At 44.0% G+C, this 15,516-nt stretch overlaps 4 protein-coding genes across 4 annotated transcripts; 2 read left to right on the top strand and 2 right to left on the bottom strand.

Moving 5' to 3' along the window:
* Positions 1–191: 191 nt before the first annotated feature.
* On the top strand, positions 192–7,672 carry LOC108138160. Its single transcript, XM_017260249.2, has 5 exons — positions 192–295; positions 2,459–4,522; positions 5,301–5,593; positions 5,660–6,291; positions 6,356–7,672. Exons 2-5 carry the CDS (start codon positions 2,504–2,506, stop codon positions 7,156–7,158), a joined length of 3,747 nt encoding a protein of 1,248 aa, XP_017115738.1. The 5' UTR covers positions 192–295; positions 2,459–2,503; the 3' UTR covers positions 7,159–7,672.
* A 691-nt stretch (positions 7,673–8,363) lies between these two features.
* LOC108138163 (radial spoke head 1 homolog) lies at positions 8,364–10,175 on the bottom strand. Its single transcript, XM_017260253.2, has 2 exons — positions 10,061–10,175; positions 8,364–9,411 (listed from the first exon to the last, which is right to left on the bottom strand). The coding sequence occupies exons 1-2, from the start codon at positions 10,133–10,135 to the stop codon at positions 8,449–8,451; spliced, it is 1,038 nt and encodes a 345-aa protein (XP_017115742.1). The 5' UTR covers positions 10,136–10,175; the 3' UTR covers positions 8,364–8,448.
* LOC108138162 (UDP-N-acetylglucosamine--dolichyl-phosphate N-acetylglucosaminephosphotransferase) lies at positions 10,147–14,925 on the bottom strand. The gene is made up of 5 exons (XM_017260252.2): positions 14,572–14,925; positions 14,361–14,502; positions 14,086–14,299; positions 13,581–13,815; positions 10,147–10,796 (listed from the first exon to the last, which is right to left on the bottom strand). Exons 1-5 carry the CDS (start codon positions 14,715–14,717, stop codon positions 10,304–10,306), a joined length of 1,230 nt encoding a protein of 409 aa, XP_017115741.1. The 5' UTR covers positions 14,718–14,925; the 3' UTR covers positions 10,147–10,303.
* Positions 11,432–13,569, top strand: LOC108138161 (beta-1,4-mannosyl-glycoprotein 4-beta-N-acetylglucosaminyltransferase). The gene has a single exon (XM_017260251.2). It carries the CDS (start codon positions 11,540–11,542, stop codon positions 13,052–13,054), a length of 1,515 nt encoding a protein of 504 aa, XP_017115740.1. The 5' UTR covers positions 11,432–11,539; the 3' UTR covers positions 13,055–13,569.
* Positions 14,926–15,516: the final 591 nt, after the last annotated feature.

The raw sequence follows: 15,516 nt of genomic DNA, 5'->3' as shown, positions 1-15,516 counted from the left end.
CTGTTATCGGATGGCGGATGTTGGATGTGCACTCCTATGGATATACTGTGTGGGAAGAGGGTATTGAGCGGTTGTGTGAAATCTGTATAACGTAAAGTACTGAATAGTGGAAACCAGACTTTAGTCGATGTACAACACTGGACTTTTGATATATTTATTGCCTTTATCTAAAAAATACATGGTATATTTTAGGAAACTTCTAGTTTGCGTTTGGTATGCTTTAAGTGACACGTTACGGTCACACTGCACCCTAGACGAAAAAAGAAGCGAAAAGATGCAGAGAAAATAAACAACGGTGAGATAATATTTTTAAATCAATGTAAAATGTGTTATTTTATGTGCATGGGTTTGGTTGTGGTTCGTGGGAAAACTCCTTCGGTTGCGCCATCTTAAGTCCGTCTGCAGGACAGGTGCTCGTGCATGTGTAGCATAAACGGCTGCTTGGCCACAAAGGGTTAAAAAAAATATAAAATGAGAAGTGTTGGAGGCTATAAAATTCCTGTTTGCTCTCCGTTTAGCTGCACAATTCGCCTTAGTAATATAATCGGTAATTCGAAATCATAGCCACACACTTTTCCCTGGCAACCTCTGCTGCATTTTGCACATATAACTCGCCTGAGATCCAAGGTAAAGGAATAGAAAAGTGATGTATAAATTATGAGTGTGGGCGGAAAGCTAAATTTCTTAAATGGTTCAGCGTTCCCAAAAGAAAAAAAGGCTGCCAATTGGTATTTTTCTGCCTGCCGTCATTAGCGGCTTTTTAGACGTCAGCAGTTGCTGTGTGTGTGTGTGTGCGCCTAGGTGCGAGCGTGTATGTACATACATACATTAAATCCCAAGTTAAACGCTTGTATTTTCCCTGTTTAAAGCTTGGATTCTCTGCCTGATTATGCAACCCCACTCTATCGTTCTCTCGGCCGTTTCCAATTCTTTCAACTTTTTTACTCAATTAAAAACGACATTTAAATTGATTACTAGCTCACTAAAGACTCCGCGCTCTTGGTACTCCAATAATTTGCCTAATTGCTATATCAGCTGATTGGCATTGATTTAGCTTATTGTATGGTAACACTCCATTTTCTTACTAATTTAATTATTGTCTAAGATTCGTGGCAGTTTTTTTTATTCGCCTTATTTGCATGTGTGTGTTGCCCCTTGCTTGCTGTCCGTGATTTTTGTGACGTTTGTTTTAGTTATTTTTGCATTTGTTTTGGCCAAGCGCAGAATTGGGTTGATTTTTACAATGTGCGAAAATCGCAGTGGCACCTCTTGCGAAATCAAAGCTTGTGGCTTAAATATTTGCTATCAATAACAATATTGTGATTTATTTGAAATCCCCTTCGGCCATTCATCTTGATCAGATTTCGCCAGCCGCCATGGCTTATCAATAAATAGGAGACTTCGTTTTATAGGTTCGTTGGCTCTTATCTGCTTTTTGCCCGCAACAGCTGGCCATTAACAATGCAAATAAACAAATGGAAAAGCTTTGGCTTCACGCCTGCCACATACGACGTGGCACCGGGTCGTTCGGTCACTCTCGACATTGGGTACAAGTATGTACATAGATAAACAATAATTTCCCTTTTAGTTTCGCCGTCTTTCGAATGCCCCATTGAGTAATAATCTTGCAAACTGAACTGAGCGTAATTGCTTTGTTGATGCAGGTTGTGGTTCTTGGTTGGCTGGCAATTCATTCGATATTTCTGTTTGTAAATAAACTCGAAGAGGTCGCCGTAAGGAAATCAAATATATGCTAAATTATAATAACACATTGCGTATTTAAAGCGATCTGGATTAAATAATTCAGATATTATGCATCAATCTGACAAGTTGCTTTGCTCTAGTTACATAAGAAAATCACAATAGAATTTACTAAGTTTAATCATTTAAATAAAAGCTAAATAATAAGAGATAATTTTTTTTTAAATAGTTAATACACTTTATGTATACCTTCATTAAATTTCAGTTCAAAGAAAAGTTCTTTCTTCCCATGCCTTTAATTTAAAAGTTTTTGTTGCGTGCTAACAGAAAATTGAAGATGGGAAAGAACGAACTCTTGCACAATCCGGTAGACAGATACTATGTTTTTAATGCATTATTCAGAAGGAACGCCCTTAAGTATTCACCTTTTTAGCTCCACACATTTTCTGGCTACCAGTTGTGCGTCGCCATTTGGACACGCAACTGGACTCGGCGTCCATTTCCACCGGCAGCCACAGTTTTATTTATAATATTTACCCAACTTATTGATTTTAATCAGTTAAGACTTCAGACAGCTTTCCTTTTGAGCAGCCAAAGGCAAAATCAATAATAACCAATTTTGAACAGAAGTTAGCGATGAGCTTAGTGGGTATTATCGAAAATGCAATCAGTTCATGACACTTAATTGTGTGTAGTTATCATGAAAATACCGACTATTATCAATGACAATTACCATATATACTTTTTCCTATTTCAGGTGTACTATGCGACCATATAAATATTTGAGATTACATACTGAAAAATGGAGGCAATATCGAAGATTCCCCTGATATTGTGTGGCCTGTTCGTCTTGTTCACCGCAGCAGTGGCCACCAGTGGCAGTGGCAGTGACAGTACCAACTGCCGGGCCACCTACAGTAGCGCCGATGCTTCGCTGGCCTTCACTCCGCAGCAGCATCGTCCGCAGATCCGGACCAGGACGAGGACCTGGCAGGAGCACGAGTTCTCGCTGCTGGGCTACAAGTTCCACCTGCCGTTCGTGGGGCATGCAGTTGATTCGGATCTAGATGATAGTGACTGTGATGAGGGTCTGTGGCTGGACGCGCAGGATGCCGGATCGGATAGCGTGGAGGTTGATGAACACGAAATTCCTTTGGATGGTCAATTGGATCTCTCGGACAATGTGTTCAAGCTCAGCTGCGATCGTGTGGGGCTAAGGCAAGTGAATCGGGAACTGCTCTCGCCGAGGAGTGCGCACATCAACTACCATCAACTGATGCTGGTCCATGTGCCAGCGGATCTCAGTAATCCACTGCAGCTGGCGCAGAACAAGAGCGTCAGGGAATTCACTTGGCGCGAGAGTGACCTAAGGGATGAATCGCTTACGGAGCTCTTTAGCCGCCAACCCGACTGCTTTGAGTACATGGAAAGGCTGAATCTCGCTGAAAATCGCCTGGTGTGCTTTCATTGGATCCTTCCGCAGGCGATGCAACGCCTGAAAGTGCTGAAAGTAAGCGGAAATCGGTTGGCCAACTGCAGTTTAATGAGCCTGCAGCACATGAAGAGCCTGCAGGAGCTGCACTTGGACAGAAATGAGTTGAGCATCGTGCCGCGCTTCCTGGGCGAACTGCGAGAATTGCGCATGCTTAATCTTAGCCAGAATTGGCTGACTGAGCTTCCCCGGGATACATTTGGGGGAGCCGTTAAGCTGGAGCGGCTATATCTCTCCGGAAATCGGTTGAGCGTTCTGCCATTTCAGCTCTTCCACACAGCTGGTGACCTCCAGGTCTTGGATCTCAGCGACAACCGCCTCCTCTCCTTCCCCGATAACTTTTTCGTCCGCAACGGTCAGCTCCGTCAGTTGCACTTGCAGCGCAATCAGCTCAAGTCCATCGGCAAGCACAGTCTGTATGGTCTGCGTGAACTGCGGCAGCTGGACCTCAGCCACAATTCGCTGGCCAGCATCGATCGCAAGGCGTTTGAGTCCCTGGACCAGCTGCTCGCCTTGAACGTGTCCGGCAACAACCTGACCCTGCTGTCATCCATCATCTTCCAGTCACTGCATGCCCTCCGGCAGTTGGATCTCAGTCGCAACCAGTTCAAGCAGCTGCCCAGCGGCCTGTTCCAGCGACAGCGCTCCCTGGTTCTGCTGCGCATCGATGAGACGCCCATTGAGCAGTTCTCCAACTGGATATCGCGTTACGATGAGTCGTTTGTAGATCCGCAAGTGCTGCATCGCCTGCGTTACCTCTCGCTGCAGCAGAATCGCCATCTAACTCATTTGCCAGCTACCCTCTTCGCCAATACTCCGAGTGTAAGGGAGCTACTGCTGGCCGAGAACGGATTGCTGCAGCTGCCCACACAGATCTCGGGATTGTCGCGGCTGCAGCGCCTCAGTGTCCGTGGCAATAGATTGGCGTCGCTGCCCGAAAGTATCAAGGAGCTCGGACAGCTGCACTACCTCAATATATTGGGCAACGAGTACCAGTGCGACTGCAGCATGTACTGGCTGTCGGCCTGGCTGGCCAGCTCGAACACTAGTCTGCGTCACCTCCTGCCCCAGGCGCAGGCTCAGGCGCTGGCCACTGGCAGTGCGAATCCCAGCCAGACTCCGCTGGAGCCGTACGAAAGTATCGACGACCAAATCGAGGCGCTGAAGTGCCAGTACGGCTATCCCGGCGACATGCTGCGCGTGCTGAGCAATCTCAACTGCTCGGTGCCATCGGTGGTGCAGTTTTCCGAGCCCAAAATGCACAAGCTCCTCTCCACCGCCAAGCTCGAGTGCCAGATCTCCGGCAGCCCAGTTCCGGACATCATCTGGGTGAGTATTTCAATGATGATCCATTGGAAGAATAATTAAAGTTTGACTTTTTCTATACTCAAAATTTTTATAACGTTTTAATAACATTTTAAAGAAATCTTTATTTTATTTTAAAAATACACGAATCGAAATCGAAATATATATTTTTATTTTATAATATTTATATATATATATCTGTAATAGTTTCAATGGCAAGCCCAAGTTTGCTTCCTTATTTATTTAACATATTGTAGATTTTATCAGGTTTTTTGTTTTATAAGAGAGAATTTTTGAATAAATGAAGGAAATATAATTAAATACTAACAAAAACAGATTTCTCTAGGGTTTGAAATCCCATGAACTAGAAACCAAAAGTAATTTAATTAGTGCTGTGCTGTTGCTGTAAGCTAACTTAATTTTCAAATGAAAGCATTTTCTACTTTAGCTGTGCTGTTGCTCGACAATTTTAAAAGCATTACCTAATAATGTATTATTTACTTGGCTGTGAAAAGTCAGGTAGCTGCCATTTTATTATGGTTTTTTGCCCCCTTAGAAATTAATATTTAATGCGCACGTAAGGCTTTAAAATTTAAAAAAAAATGTAGGTATTCATTATTCAATCATAACCGTTAATTTATGGAAATAGCATAATATATTAAGAAATGGAACGTCGTTAGACCTGAATTAGAGGTTGCCTCAAAAGAACAATCAATTAAAAATGAAAGCTTTTACAATTTTCAGCATAGGTTTTTTTATTATTGCAAACCCTAGTTATTGTCGATCGTTTGACATTTCACAGGTTACTCCGCGCTACAAGATTTTGCGCCACCATGCCGATCCGGACAAGCGGCCGATCATCATCGATAGCAAGGAGGATGCCCACCAGCCACCAAGTGCGCAGGAGTTGGCTGCTCTGATGGACGAAAGCTACATCCAGGCGCTGAACTGGACACGACAGCAGAGTCTGGTGGGTCAGCGCGTGGTGCTGGTGGAGAACGGATCGCTGCTGGTGCACAATATATCCCGGATTGACAGTGGCCTGTACACCTGCTATGCGTTCAATGTCATGGGAAAGGCCTCGGCGGGATTAAGGTGCGGATAGATGGTGCTTCTTTCATTGCTTAAATATAAACTAGAATCGTATGACCAATTTTGCAGACTGTACATCGACCCCATTGTCTTCTATCGAGTGAAAATCGGGAGTATACTATTTGGTACCGCCCTGGCCACCGCATTCCTTCTGCTCACGCTGATGGTCCAAGGACTGAGGAGCTGCCTGTCCCGCTGGGGCATCTTCGATCGGTTTTATTGCTGCGCCAATCGGACGAAGAAGTCACCGCGTCCACGCCAAATATACGCCATGCTGGACAGCATCGAGACGTACAAGAGCCAGCAGTTGGAGCGACTGCGCGAGAACTACGCACAGCAAGTGCATCGCATTCGGGAGAACTGCGCCCAGCAGGTGGAGTGGATCCAAAGCAGCTACACCAGCCAGGCCAAGCACATCCGCGAGTTCCGCGACATAGGCTCGAATCATCTAACCACACTGAAGGATCAATACTACGATCAGGTGAAGAAGGTGCGCGACTACTCGACTGGGCAGTTGAGTTGGGTGCGGGAAAACTATGTCTTCCAGCGGAACAAAATCCGGAAGTTTAGTGCGCATCAGGTGCTGCGCCTGCGGGAGGGATACAAGTACCAACAGCAGACGCTGAACAAGGTGCTGGAGAACCTGCCCAGTTTCTACTTCGAGAACTGTCGCGGTGGCTGTGAGGAAGACCTAGCTGAGGGTAAGATCACACTCAGTCGGCTTTAAATAATAGGTGTTGTTACTTATAATATCACATTTTACAGACATAGACTGCTATTTCAAGGGCCAAATGGACTTTGCCGGCTCCAAGGAGTTGCATATACAAAAAATAAAAGCGCGCCTATCTACCAATTACTCGGCCAGCAAGGCATCGATCTATTATACCCCACCGGATGATGACCTGCTGCATATTTCGCCACTTAATTTGCAAACATCACCCATTCACATCAACTACATCGATGAGAATCTTGACCAGCAAAAGCAGTTGGAGCACGACTTTAAAATGGAACCCGACCTGCTGCTCTACAATGCCCCGCTGCTCTATATGAATCCGGAGGGAGCCAGCAGCAGTGGTCAGGCGGCGGCTATGGCGGCAGCAGTGGCCTTGTCGCAGGCCATTAGCTTGGAGGACAATAACCAAGAGCAGGAGATGCAGCCCTTGAAGAGGTTGCCCGAACTGAAGGACTCCAACGATGTGAAGAACTCGAAATCCTGTCCGGCCATTTACAAGATCTCGAAGCAGCTGGACGGCAGCACTCTCCACGAGCTGCAGAAGGAAGGTGAAGCGCCCTATCAAATGCTTCGTCTAAATCCCGTGGAGACCACGTCGGGGACAGCGGTTGGACCTGCTGCTATGCAGGCGAGGACGGAAAACCTAAATATCATTCTGGATGAATGCGGCAAGGCAGCCGACGAAGCGATTAGTGTGACTCCTCCATCCGGGTCTAGTTGTGAGTCCAACAGCTCGGACGCCAGTTGCGGTGATGTCTGCCAGGTCAGCAGCAAGTTGGTCAACGCCTTACCATCATCTCCTCAACAGAAGGATGGGCTGCCTTCTTGCACTTAGAGTTTCTTTTTTTTTAAATTTTTAATTAGTAGCTATAATGAGATCTAACGAAAATATAAATTGTAGACGTTAGTAAATCCAACGGATCTGCAGATAAAGTTAATGTTAATGGTTACGATACAATGGTAAGGCAGAAAACAATAATTACACTTAGAGTTAATTAGCAAAACATATGAATTCAAGTGCTGAACACTAGCAAGTCATGCGACTATACAGAAAGATGATCAAAATCAAAGCTTAAAGAATTTAAAATAGAGATCAACTCATACCTGGAATCTATCGCTTAGATATCATGTCAATAATACTTAAAAAGCGACCCCATTTGTGATTTCATTGCGTAACGAGTGTAAAGTATCAGAACTGTAAAAAGAATGAAGTATTTTAAAATGAAAGCGACAAATTTTAATCATATTGTGTGAAAGAAAAAACAGGATCTTTAAAATAAAAAGTTTACTATAAAGCAATATGCATATAATACCTTTCTAGCTGAATAAAATGTATCAAGTGGCACCCAGTTTTTGTGGTAAAATATAGTCTTTATTAAACTGAGATAATTTCCATTGCAGGTTATTAATAAACAATTAAATTACACTGGCTTGCAAATTTAAATCGAGAAAATACTCCAGAGATCAAACCTTAAATTTCCGGTACCAGTTTGACTTAGAAATTGACTCTAGCATTACTTTTTTTTACGTTTAATGCATACACCTGTTTTTCTACTTTTTTTTTATAGTTTTTATCTCTACAAAAAGAATGTTCTTCAACTCTATAATACTTGTAATAAGGATATGTTTCCTATTATATGCTAGAGATCGCCAAAGTTTGTAAAACTAGCTTAAACTGAAGTTGTAAGACTTAAAATAATTCTTAAAAAATACGCGCCTAAAAAACTGAAAATATTTTATATTTAAAATAGGCATGTATTTCATATAGTAATTTTTTATTGGAAAAATTTAAGTTTATACTTCTTTTTGTCGAGCTCTATATTAGAAAACGTATCCTTATTGGCAGTAAAATAAGCAATTGATAACCCATTTTGGTTAGGCACAACTGGAGATAAAAATAAAATGGGCATAAAAACATGTGAAAAACGTTATTGAAACTTAAAAAAAAAAATCAAGCTTTTATCCCTGGAGGATTTAGTCGATTTAAATTTGTAGGACAGTGTTATGTTTCGGCTTTGGATTTAAAACATATTTAACGACTTATGGATACATTTTTATTTCCCAGTAAACGAACAAAACAATAACGAAAGGATGTGGATGTGGCTGTGACTGACCAGTCTCCATTCTAGGGATCGGGGCACTCGGGCTGCTTGAGGATCTCGATGGCACACGGATTGGCGTCGATCTTGCACACCTCGCTCTCCGTCTCCACCTCACTGAGATCGGTGAGGTCGCACTCGCAGGGAAAGCACTCCATCTCGCCGCCCTCCTCGCCCTCGGCCTCCTCACCCTCGCCGTACCAACTGATCCGCTCCTGGCTGCGGCTGCTCGGCACAGTGGACAGCGAGCAAACGGACAGCTCCGAGTCGGAAATGGCCAGGGGAACCGGCTCCTGCGGCAGCAGCGAGAAGTCATAGACGGCCATTTCCTGGGCAAACCAAAGGGTTGGTGCCATGGCCTCATCGGAGCCCTGTTCGTCGTCCTCCAACGGCTCCTCAATGTCCTCCACTTCCGTTTCGTTGCCAATCGCCCTGAAGTTGTAGTTGGCGGGCAGGAAGTAGCCCAGCAGCAGGTACCGATTGTTGAAACTAAACACAGCCGGTCCACTTGGGTACAACGTGTCCCAAGTTCCATGGAGAATCGTGCACTTGTCCTCGTTCCCGATGTACAGCTCGAAAGGACCCGTACGCACATTACTGTTCCAGGTGGACTTCAATCGCACAGACAGGCAGCAGACTTCGGGTGCGCTGTTGAAGCGATAGATTCCCACCCCGTGCCGTTGACCCTTGAACCAGTCGCCGGAGTAGGTGTCCCCGTTCACGTAGTTGTAACGCCCCTTGCCGTGCTTCACGTGCTTGCGCCAGTTGCCCTCGTACACGGATCCGTCCGGATAGATGAAGATGCCACGCCCGCACCGTTTGCCGCAGCGGTACTGCCCGTAGTACCTTGCTCCGTCCTTAAACACGTACAGCCCGATTCCATGGCGGCGACCCTTCCGGTAGTTCCCATCATACTGATCCCCGTTGGGCAGGATGGCCCACCCTCTGCCGTGTCTCTGTCCGGCCGCATTGCGACCGCCTATATAGAGCTGGGAAACGGGGACAATATATTTATATTTCTACGGATTTGTATGTTTGTGGTCGGGTAAAATAATAAGACGTTTGCCATCCTAAAAAGTATTAATATTCTTGATCAGCATTAGGATGTGCCTTAAACGTTTAAGAGCTCAGTTCTAGAAGGGTTTATCCTATTTGATTTTACCGGAAAAAATTATCTAACAAATATTTAATAAATATCATTAATTTTTTAAATTATTTTATCAATGTTATTTTTGAAATTGTTTAATTCAAAATATATATATATCGTTTATGTGGCAGTTATGATAGAGTCATCCGGTTTTTATGCATTTTTTTAAAACCATCTATTTTTCTATTTATTATTCAAAATAAACTTTACTAAAATTATAATACCCTCTACAGGAATAAAATGATTACGTTTACTCATGTTATTGACAATACCAATTTCGAATTGAATAATACCCTACTTAATTTCTTTATGCTTACATATCAAATATAAAAACAGATCAAATTTTAAAAGTACTAACACCAACTGCAAGACTTTAAAAATGAATCCAATGACAGGCTATACAAATAGGGCGGGTGAAGCCATTTCTTCTATAATTAGATTTTCGTTTATCCCATAATGTGTACCACAAACATAAACCATTTTATGCTTACGCCAATGTTGGGTCCCACGTCCTCCTCCTCTTCGGGAGCCGAAAGATCCTCCTCCGACAACTCCGTTGTGGCCATGACGATTTTGATTCAACTCGCTTGGTTGTTTATTGACGTGTTAATATGATTTACTTTCGGAAAATATATTGTGTAGGCATTAAATACAAGAATTCTGTTTGTAAAGTTAACTTAGCAAAGGCTTACTACAATGTACACTATACTCAATGAGGAACAGGATCGAGAGGGTTAAGTTTTAGCGTAGAAGTAGTTGGCCAGCGGGTAGCGAATGGTCAGGGCAATCAGTGTGCACAGCATCTGGAAGCCCATCAGCATCTGCGTAACCACTCGCTCATGGACCGGTCCAAAGACGACCAGCACAAAGTTAATGAGGGTGAAGTTGTTGGTCCTGACGACTCCGTCCGCTTTGGTGTGCCAGCTAATCAGTCGCAAATTCCGCAGGACTGTGACCATCAGACGGCCCGGAGTGTTGAGATCCTCCAATCGGAACTCCGTGGTGCTGATGTGCAGCAGATCCGTCTTGCTGTCGTACTTGGGCAGCCGGTGGCGGGGACAGGGCACAAAGTGGAACAGCTGCGGGGTGGAGTACAGGAAGTTCAGGATCTGTGGCAGGAAGAACAGGAGCAGGGTCTTGCTGAAATGCCCCAGGATGCCGACCACGGCGAAGGTCATGCCCGCAAAGTAGCAGTACGTGTCTCCAACAAACACCTGCGATGGATATCTGGTAAATAAGAAAATTTGTTATCATTAGAAACTGATTTGTCTTTTCTTTTTTTATGTAAAATATAATAACATAAAAGAAAATAAATATATGTAAATTTAAATCGAATTAAAAAAAGTTCTTAAAGGCAAAAGCCAAAATAAGCGAGTGTGCTTTTTGATACAGAATATCTTTGATAATTTTTTATATCTATTATATTAACTCTAAACGACTGAAGAATAAAATGAAACAAGCTATAAATCAATTTTCGTATGGCAAGGCAAAGAAAGGGGCACAATTTGACTATAAGGAATAAATTAATCTTCTAGCAATGATTTTGTCAACCATATTGATTACCTTAAGCAATTTATAAGTTTTGATCTAATTTATGGATTTGGAGAATTTTTTTTGAGTTGATATTAATTGATCGCAAAAATATATACTGTTAATAAACATGTCTGACAAAATATTCGAAGTTTCGAGTTTTTCGCGGTGAAAATACCAGTGCTGTGAAGCACCCCGAAAATCATCCTCTTTGTTCTAATTCAAGCTAAATTTGGCTGTAAATAGCCAGATTCCCGTTGCAGCGGCGAACAGCTGAGAGCAACTGAGAGAGAGAGAGAGAGAGAGAGATGTTTTGCAACAGCTGTCGGAAAGGTACCGTAAAATTTTTGGGCGTGTTAGCGAGTCGCAGGCAAGCGAGAAAGTTAAGAAAAACTGGACGGAAATGAGCAGAAAAGGCTGCAGAAAGTGAACCAAAAACCATGGTGCGGAGCACAATCCAGATCCAGGCAGCCCACAGCCACATCCACAGCCACATCCACACCCAGACAACAGGAGCCGGCATGGGCCGCCTGGCCATAACCAAAAAGCTGGTGCTCTGGACGGTGCTGGTGCTGCAGGTGGGCTTCATTGGCTGCATCTGGCTGCTGCAGATGGGTCGCTCCCCGGACTCGCAGCAGCAGCGGAGTGCCCTGGATGGGCAGATGGGCGGCCGGGTGAACTTCGTGACCGTCGGCGGAGCAAGGAAATCCAAATCCTCACCGACAAGTGGACAAACGGAAACGCGCTGTGCCCAGCAGCAGCAGCAGGAAAATGTCAACCGCTACGATAGGGACTTTTACCAAATGAAGACGGAACCGCAGAACGAATCGCACCTGCCGGACTACAATGTGCCCGCCTATGTGGACGCCGAGATGGGCCTGACGCCCGCCCTCTGGTGCTATCGCGAGGGCACCATCAACGAGAGCCTGCGCCCCAACGATGTGGACTACCTGATGACCCAGCCGCAGTGCAAATGTGAGAGCGGCTGGCATGGCAGGGATTGCGGCCAGCCCGAGATCATATGGCGAGCCCTGATGACGTCCAGTCGGGTCAGCAAACGCAGCGGCAGCATACCCCTTCAACTGACTGTGGCCAGTTCCACGTCTCTGCATCGCCTGTTCTACATGCTGGAACTGGGAGCCTGGGAACACCTCAGTCTGGAGCTCCTCGAGTTGCAGATTCGAGCCCTCATCGAGGTGGTTGACTACTTTCTCATCTACTACGTGAGCAACGCCAGCAAGGAGCGGATGCTGGCGAGCATGCTGGGCGAACAAACCAACTACGTGCTGCACCGCTGCGCTTCCGAGGGCGAGTGCAGCAGCGCAAAGGCCTTCAGCCACTTCAGGCGGCAGCTGTGGCAGCAGTGTGGCATGCAAATGCAAGCCCAGGATCTGCTGCTCCACGGGGACAGTGGAAGTGTCTATGCGCCGGCGGCTCTCAAGTTTCTCAAATACTATGCCAAGGATGTACTGCCACTGACATTCCGTTTGAAGTACAACGTCTACGGTTTCTACTGGCAGCATCCAAAAAAGACCCTGTTGAAGGGGGTAATTAGTTCCTTGGGGCATCTCTACAGTGCCCAACTGGACACCCACCGATTGCAACGGCTGGCAAGCAGCACGTTGGGCGATCTCAACCACTACGGCGGATGGAACTGCGAGTTGTGTCTGCCGCCCGAACAGATTGTGCTCCTGCTGCAGAGCTCCAATCGGCAAAAGTTACCTGTGAAGCTGCCCAACGACACCCGAAATGCGCACATCGATGCCGCCTATGTGCAGCTTTTGATAGCCAATGGAGGTCACATCGATGGCACCTCGCAGTTGCTCCGCTTGCGGGAGCAGAGCGAAAAGTATTTTGCTCCGGAGGAGGCACTAACCCACAGCAGCCAGTATGGCCAGCTGTTAGTCAATCTCTACGATGCGGACGTTCTAGAAGATTTGCAAGAGGAGGACTAACATAATATCAATTCGAACCCCATCAAAGCCTAACGATCTCATTATCATCACATCATTAGCTGCCTAGTCCACTCATGCACATGCCCTGCTGTGTTTTTGGCCAGCGAATTCCAAATTTAGTATCTCAGCAGACAGGGCAGAAAGAGAGCCGCCATCTGTGATAAGAAAACCAGAACTAAACAATGAATTTATATAAGCAAACCGAAGTTAGCAACAAAGGGAGTGATCTCATTATGTGCTGCAAATCAGTTGTGAAATTTGGTTTACAAAATTTGTATTGTTTTTAAGGTACACTAATGTACAGCCACATGATCTGTACGAAAAAAGCTTTTTAGATTTACTTTTGAATATTAAATATTAATATTATTAAAAGCAAACCAATTTCTACGAATTTGGTTACAATTTGTCTCATAAGTTTACTATGCAAATATTAATATAATTACATTTAGAAACATTTGTTAACTTGCCAGATCAATTCAGTATTTAAAGAATAAAAATCAATTGGATAGACAAAAGGCAGACTTACTTGTTGAACTTCCAGAGCGCCAGAGTGGTTGCCAGGAATGGCAGCATAAAATAAATGGAGAATATATGCGAATCCACCTGATGGCCCAGGAACAATTCAATGCCATTGAACAGCAAAATGGAGCCCGCAATGATCAATGACTGTCCCACTTCCAGACCGTTGATGCCCGCCAGGATGTTGATGGCATTTGTGCAGAACACCGCCAACATTCCCATAAAGACATAGTATAGGACACCTTAAACAAAAATAATATTTTTTAATAAGTAAAAGTAAACATGTTAAGATCTCGAGAACTGGACAACTATAGTACGTCTGGACTCTTGTGATGCTTAATTTTGAAGCATGTGGGGGCTATATATTTTTATTGTTAGTATCTATCAACACACCAATGATGCATGATATGAAAACAATTTCTATTTATAACGTGCTATAGAAAAAATTGAATGTTCATCATTCCTGAATTAACTGAATTGACTTAAGCTTAAGAGACTCTGCAGTGACATACCAATGTTCAAAGAGGTTCCAAACAGATGCCTCGCAAAGTTCGGCATGATGACCGTGGTGGAGTTATAGTTGACATAGTACACCATGAGCAGTGGTAACGTGGCGATGGTGGGCAATAGCAGTTTGTGGCGCCAACGCAGATCCAAAACGTCGTCGGCAAAGCCCAGAAAGATCATGCAGCAGATGGACAGCAGGGCGGCAATCAATTCCACGAACTGTGCGGGCGATAACAGTCGATTAGGTGGCGGATTCGGACACTTTTCAATTAACTCTAACCTTGTCGTGTGGAAAGGTGTCTGGCTTTCCGCCGGTAACCGCATCCGTGGCAGCCGCCTCATCGAAGGCAAAGGGAATGGGTATGAACAGAAACAAGGAGACGAGGAACACACAGCCAATCAGGACGCCAAAGGACTCGGGTCTGCAGTTGGATATAATAAAGCGAGTTAGAAACTGTCATGCTTCACAAAAGATGATCGACCCAACTTACACCTGTGGCTTGTCCTTCTTGCACAGATCGTTGCCAAAGAGATTGGCCTTGATGAACATCTCGCGGAAGCGGGGAATCATCCGCACCGTCATGCAGTAGGCAGCGCCCGAAATGGCTGCATTTATGGCTATGGCTACTGCCGACATGGTCGACCTTGCACTAATTCAATTAGTAGGTATCCAGAAATGCACCGAAAATGCAAACACGTCACGCGTTCCGGATGTGTTGAGTCAGTCGGAAAATTAGGAATACGCAATCCGTGGATACCTCGCTGCTCACTCGATCATGGTGCACAAATCAATTACGCCGACAAAAGTACACGCATTTACAAATATCCGAGCTGATAACAACAAACACAGCTGTTCAATGTACGGTGTGACCATATTTACGCAATTTTCTAGCCAAAACAGCTGATTTGAATTAAACAAAAGCGCGAAAAATGATATTTTCAAAACGGTAAAAAGTATCGGAAATCGCTATATTAAATTCGTTATCCAATAATCCAGAGAGGTGGATTACAACCTGTATTATTTTGCCATAGGCGTAGCCGCTAAACAATTTGCATTTCTAGTCCTTTACTCAGCTAACCAATTTCAAAATAATAATATGCCCCATTATTTATAAAATAATGGTCAGAATTTCAATAATAAATTGAAAAAGTTTGTAAATGTCGAAATTAATATTTAGTTCAATGCATTACATAATGATATTTTGTATTTAATTTCAGTTTAAGAACCTAACAAGTTAGAATAAAAAAATTGTTTTTGACCACTAATTTTTTTATTATTTTTTTATTTTAAGTTGTTTTAAATAGTTACAGTTTAAGCTAATTTAATTGTAATAGAAAACCCAATAATGTGTCACGAAACCGTTTTTCTCAATCAGTCACGATTGGATTCGTGATATTACAAAACAATTTTGCTTTGTGCCCCATAAAATTAAAAG

This window comes from Drosophila elegans, unplaced genomic scaffold (genome assembly GCF_018152505.1).
Source record: "Drosophila elegans isolate 14027-0461.03 unplaced genomic scaffold, ASM1815250v1 contig_814, whole genome shotgun sequence".
NCBI lineage: Eukaryota > Metazoa > Arthropoda > Insecta > Diptera > Drosophilidae > Drosophila > Drosophila elegans.
Note: the sequence above shows the minus strand (reverse complement) of the source record. Positions and strands in the feature narration are given on the sequence as shown.

Bases quoted from the DNA above. Each gene is read 5' to 3' on its own strand.
- LOC108138160 (XM_017260249.2), top strand. From the start codon at position 2,504: ATGGAGGCAATATCGAAGATTCCCCTGATATTGTGTGGCCTGTTCGTC. The intron at 4,523-5,300 runs GTGAGTATTTCA...GACATTTCACAG, and splicing joins CAGTTCCGGACATCATCTGG to GTTACTCCGCGCTACAAGAT. The intron at 5,594-5,659 runs GTGCGGATAGAT...CCAATTTTGCAG, and splicing joins AAGGCCTCGGCGGGATTAAG to ACTGTACATCGACCCCATTG.
- LOC108138163 (XM_017260253.2), bottom strand. From the start codon at position 10,135: ATGGCCACAACGGAGTTGTCGGAGGAGGATCTTTCGGCTCCCGAAGAG. The intron at 9,412-10,060 runs GTAAGCATAAAA...CCCGTTTCCCAG, and splicing joins ACGTGGGACCCAACATTGGC to CTCTATATAGGCGGTCGCAA.
- LOC108138161 (XM_017260251.2), top strand. From the start codon at position 11,540: ATGGTGCGGAGCACAATCCAGATCCAGGCAGCCCACAGCCACATCCAC.
- LOC108138162 (XM_017260252.2), bottom strand. From the start codon at position 14,717: ATGTCGGCAGTAGCCATAGCCATAAATGCAGCCATTTCGGGCGCTGCC. The intron at 14,300-14,360 runs GTTAGAGTTAAT...TCGCCCGCACAG, and splicing joins ACACCTTTCCACACGACAAG to TTCGTGGAATTGATTGCCGC. The intron at 13,816-14,085 runs GTATGTCACTGC...TTTTTGTTTAAG, and splicing joins TGGAACCTCTTTGAACATTG to GTGTCCTATACTATGTCTTT.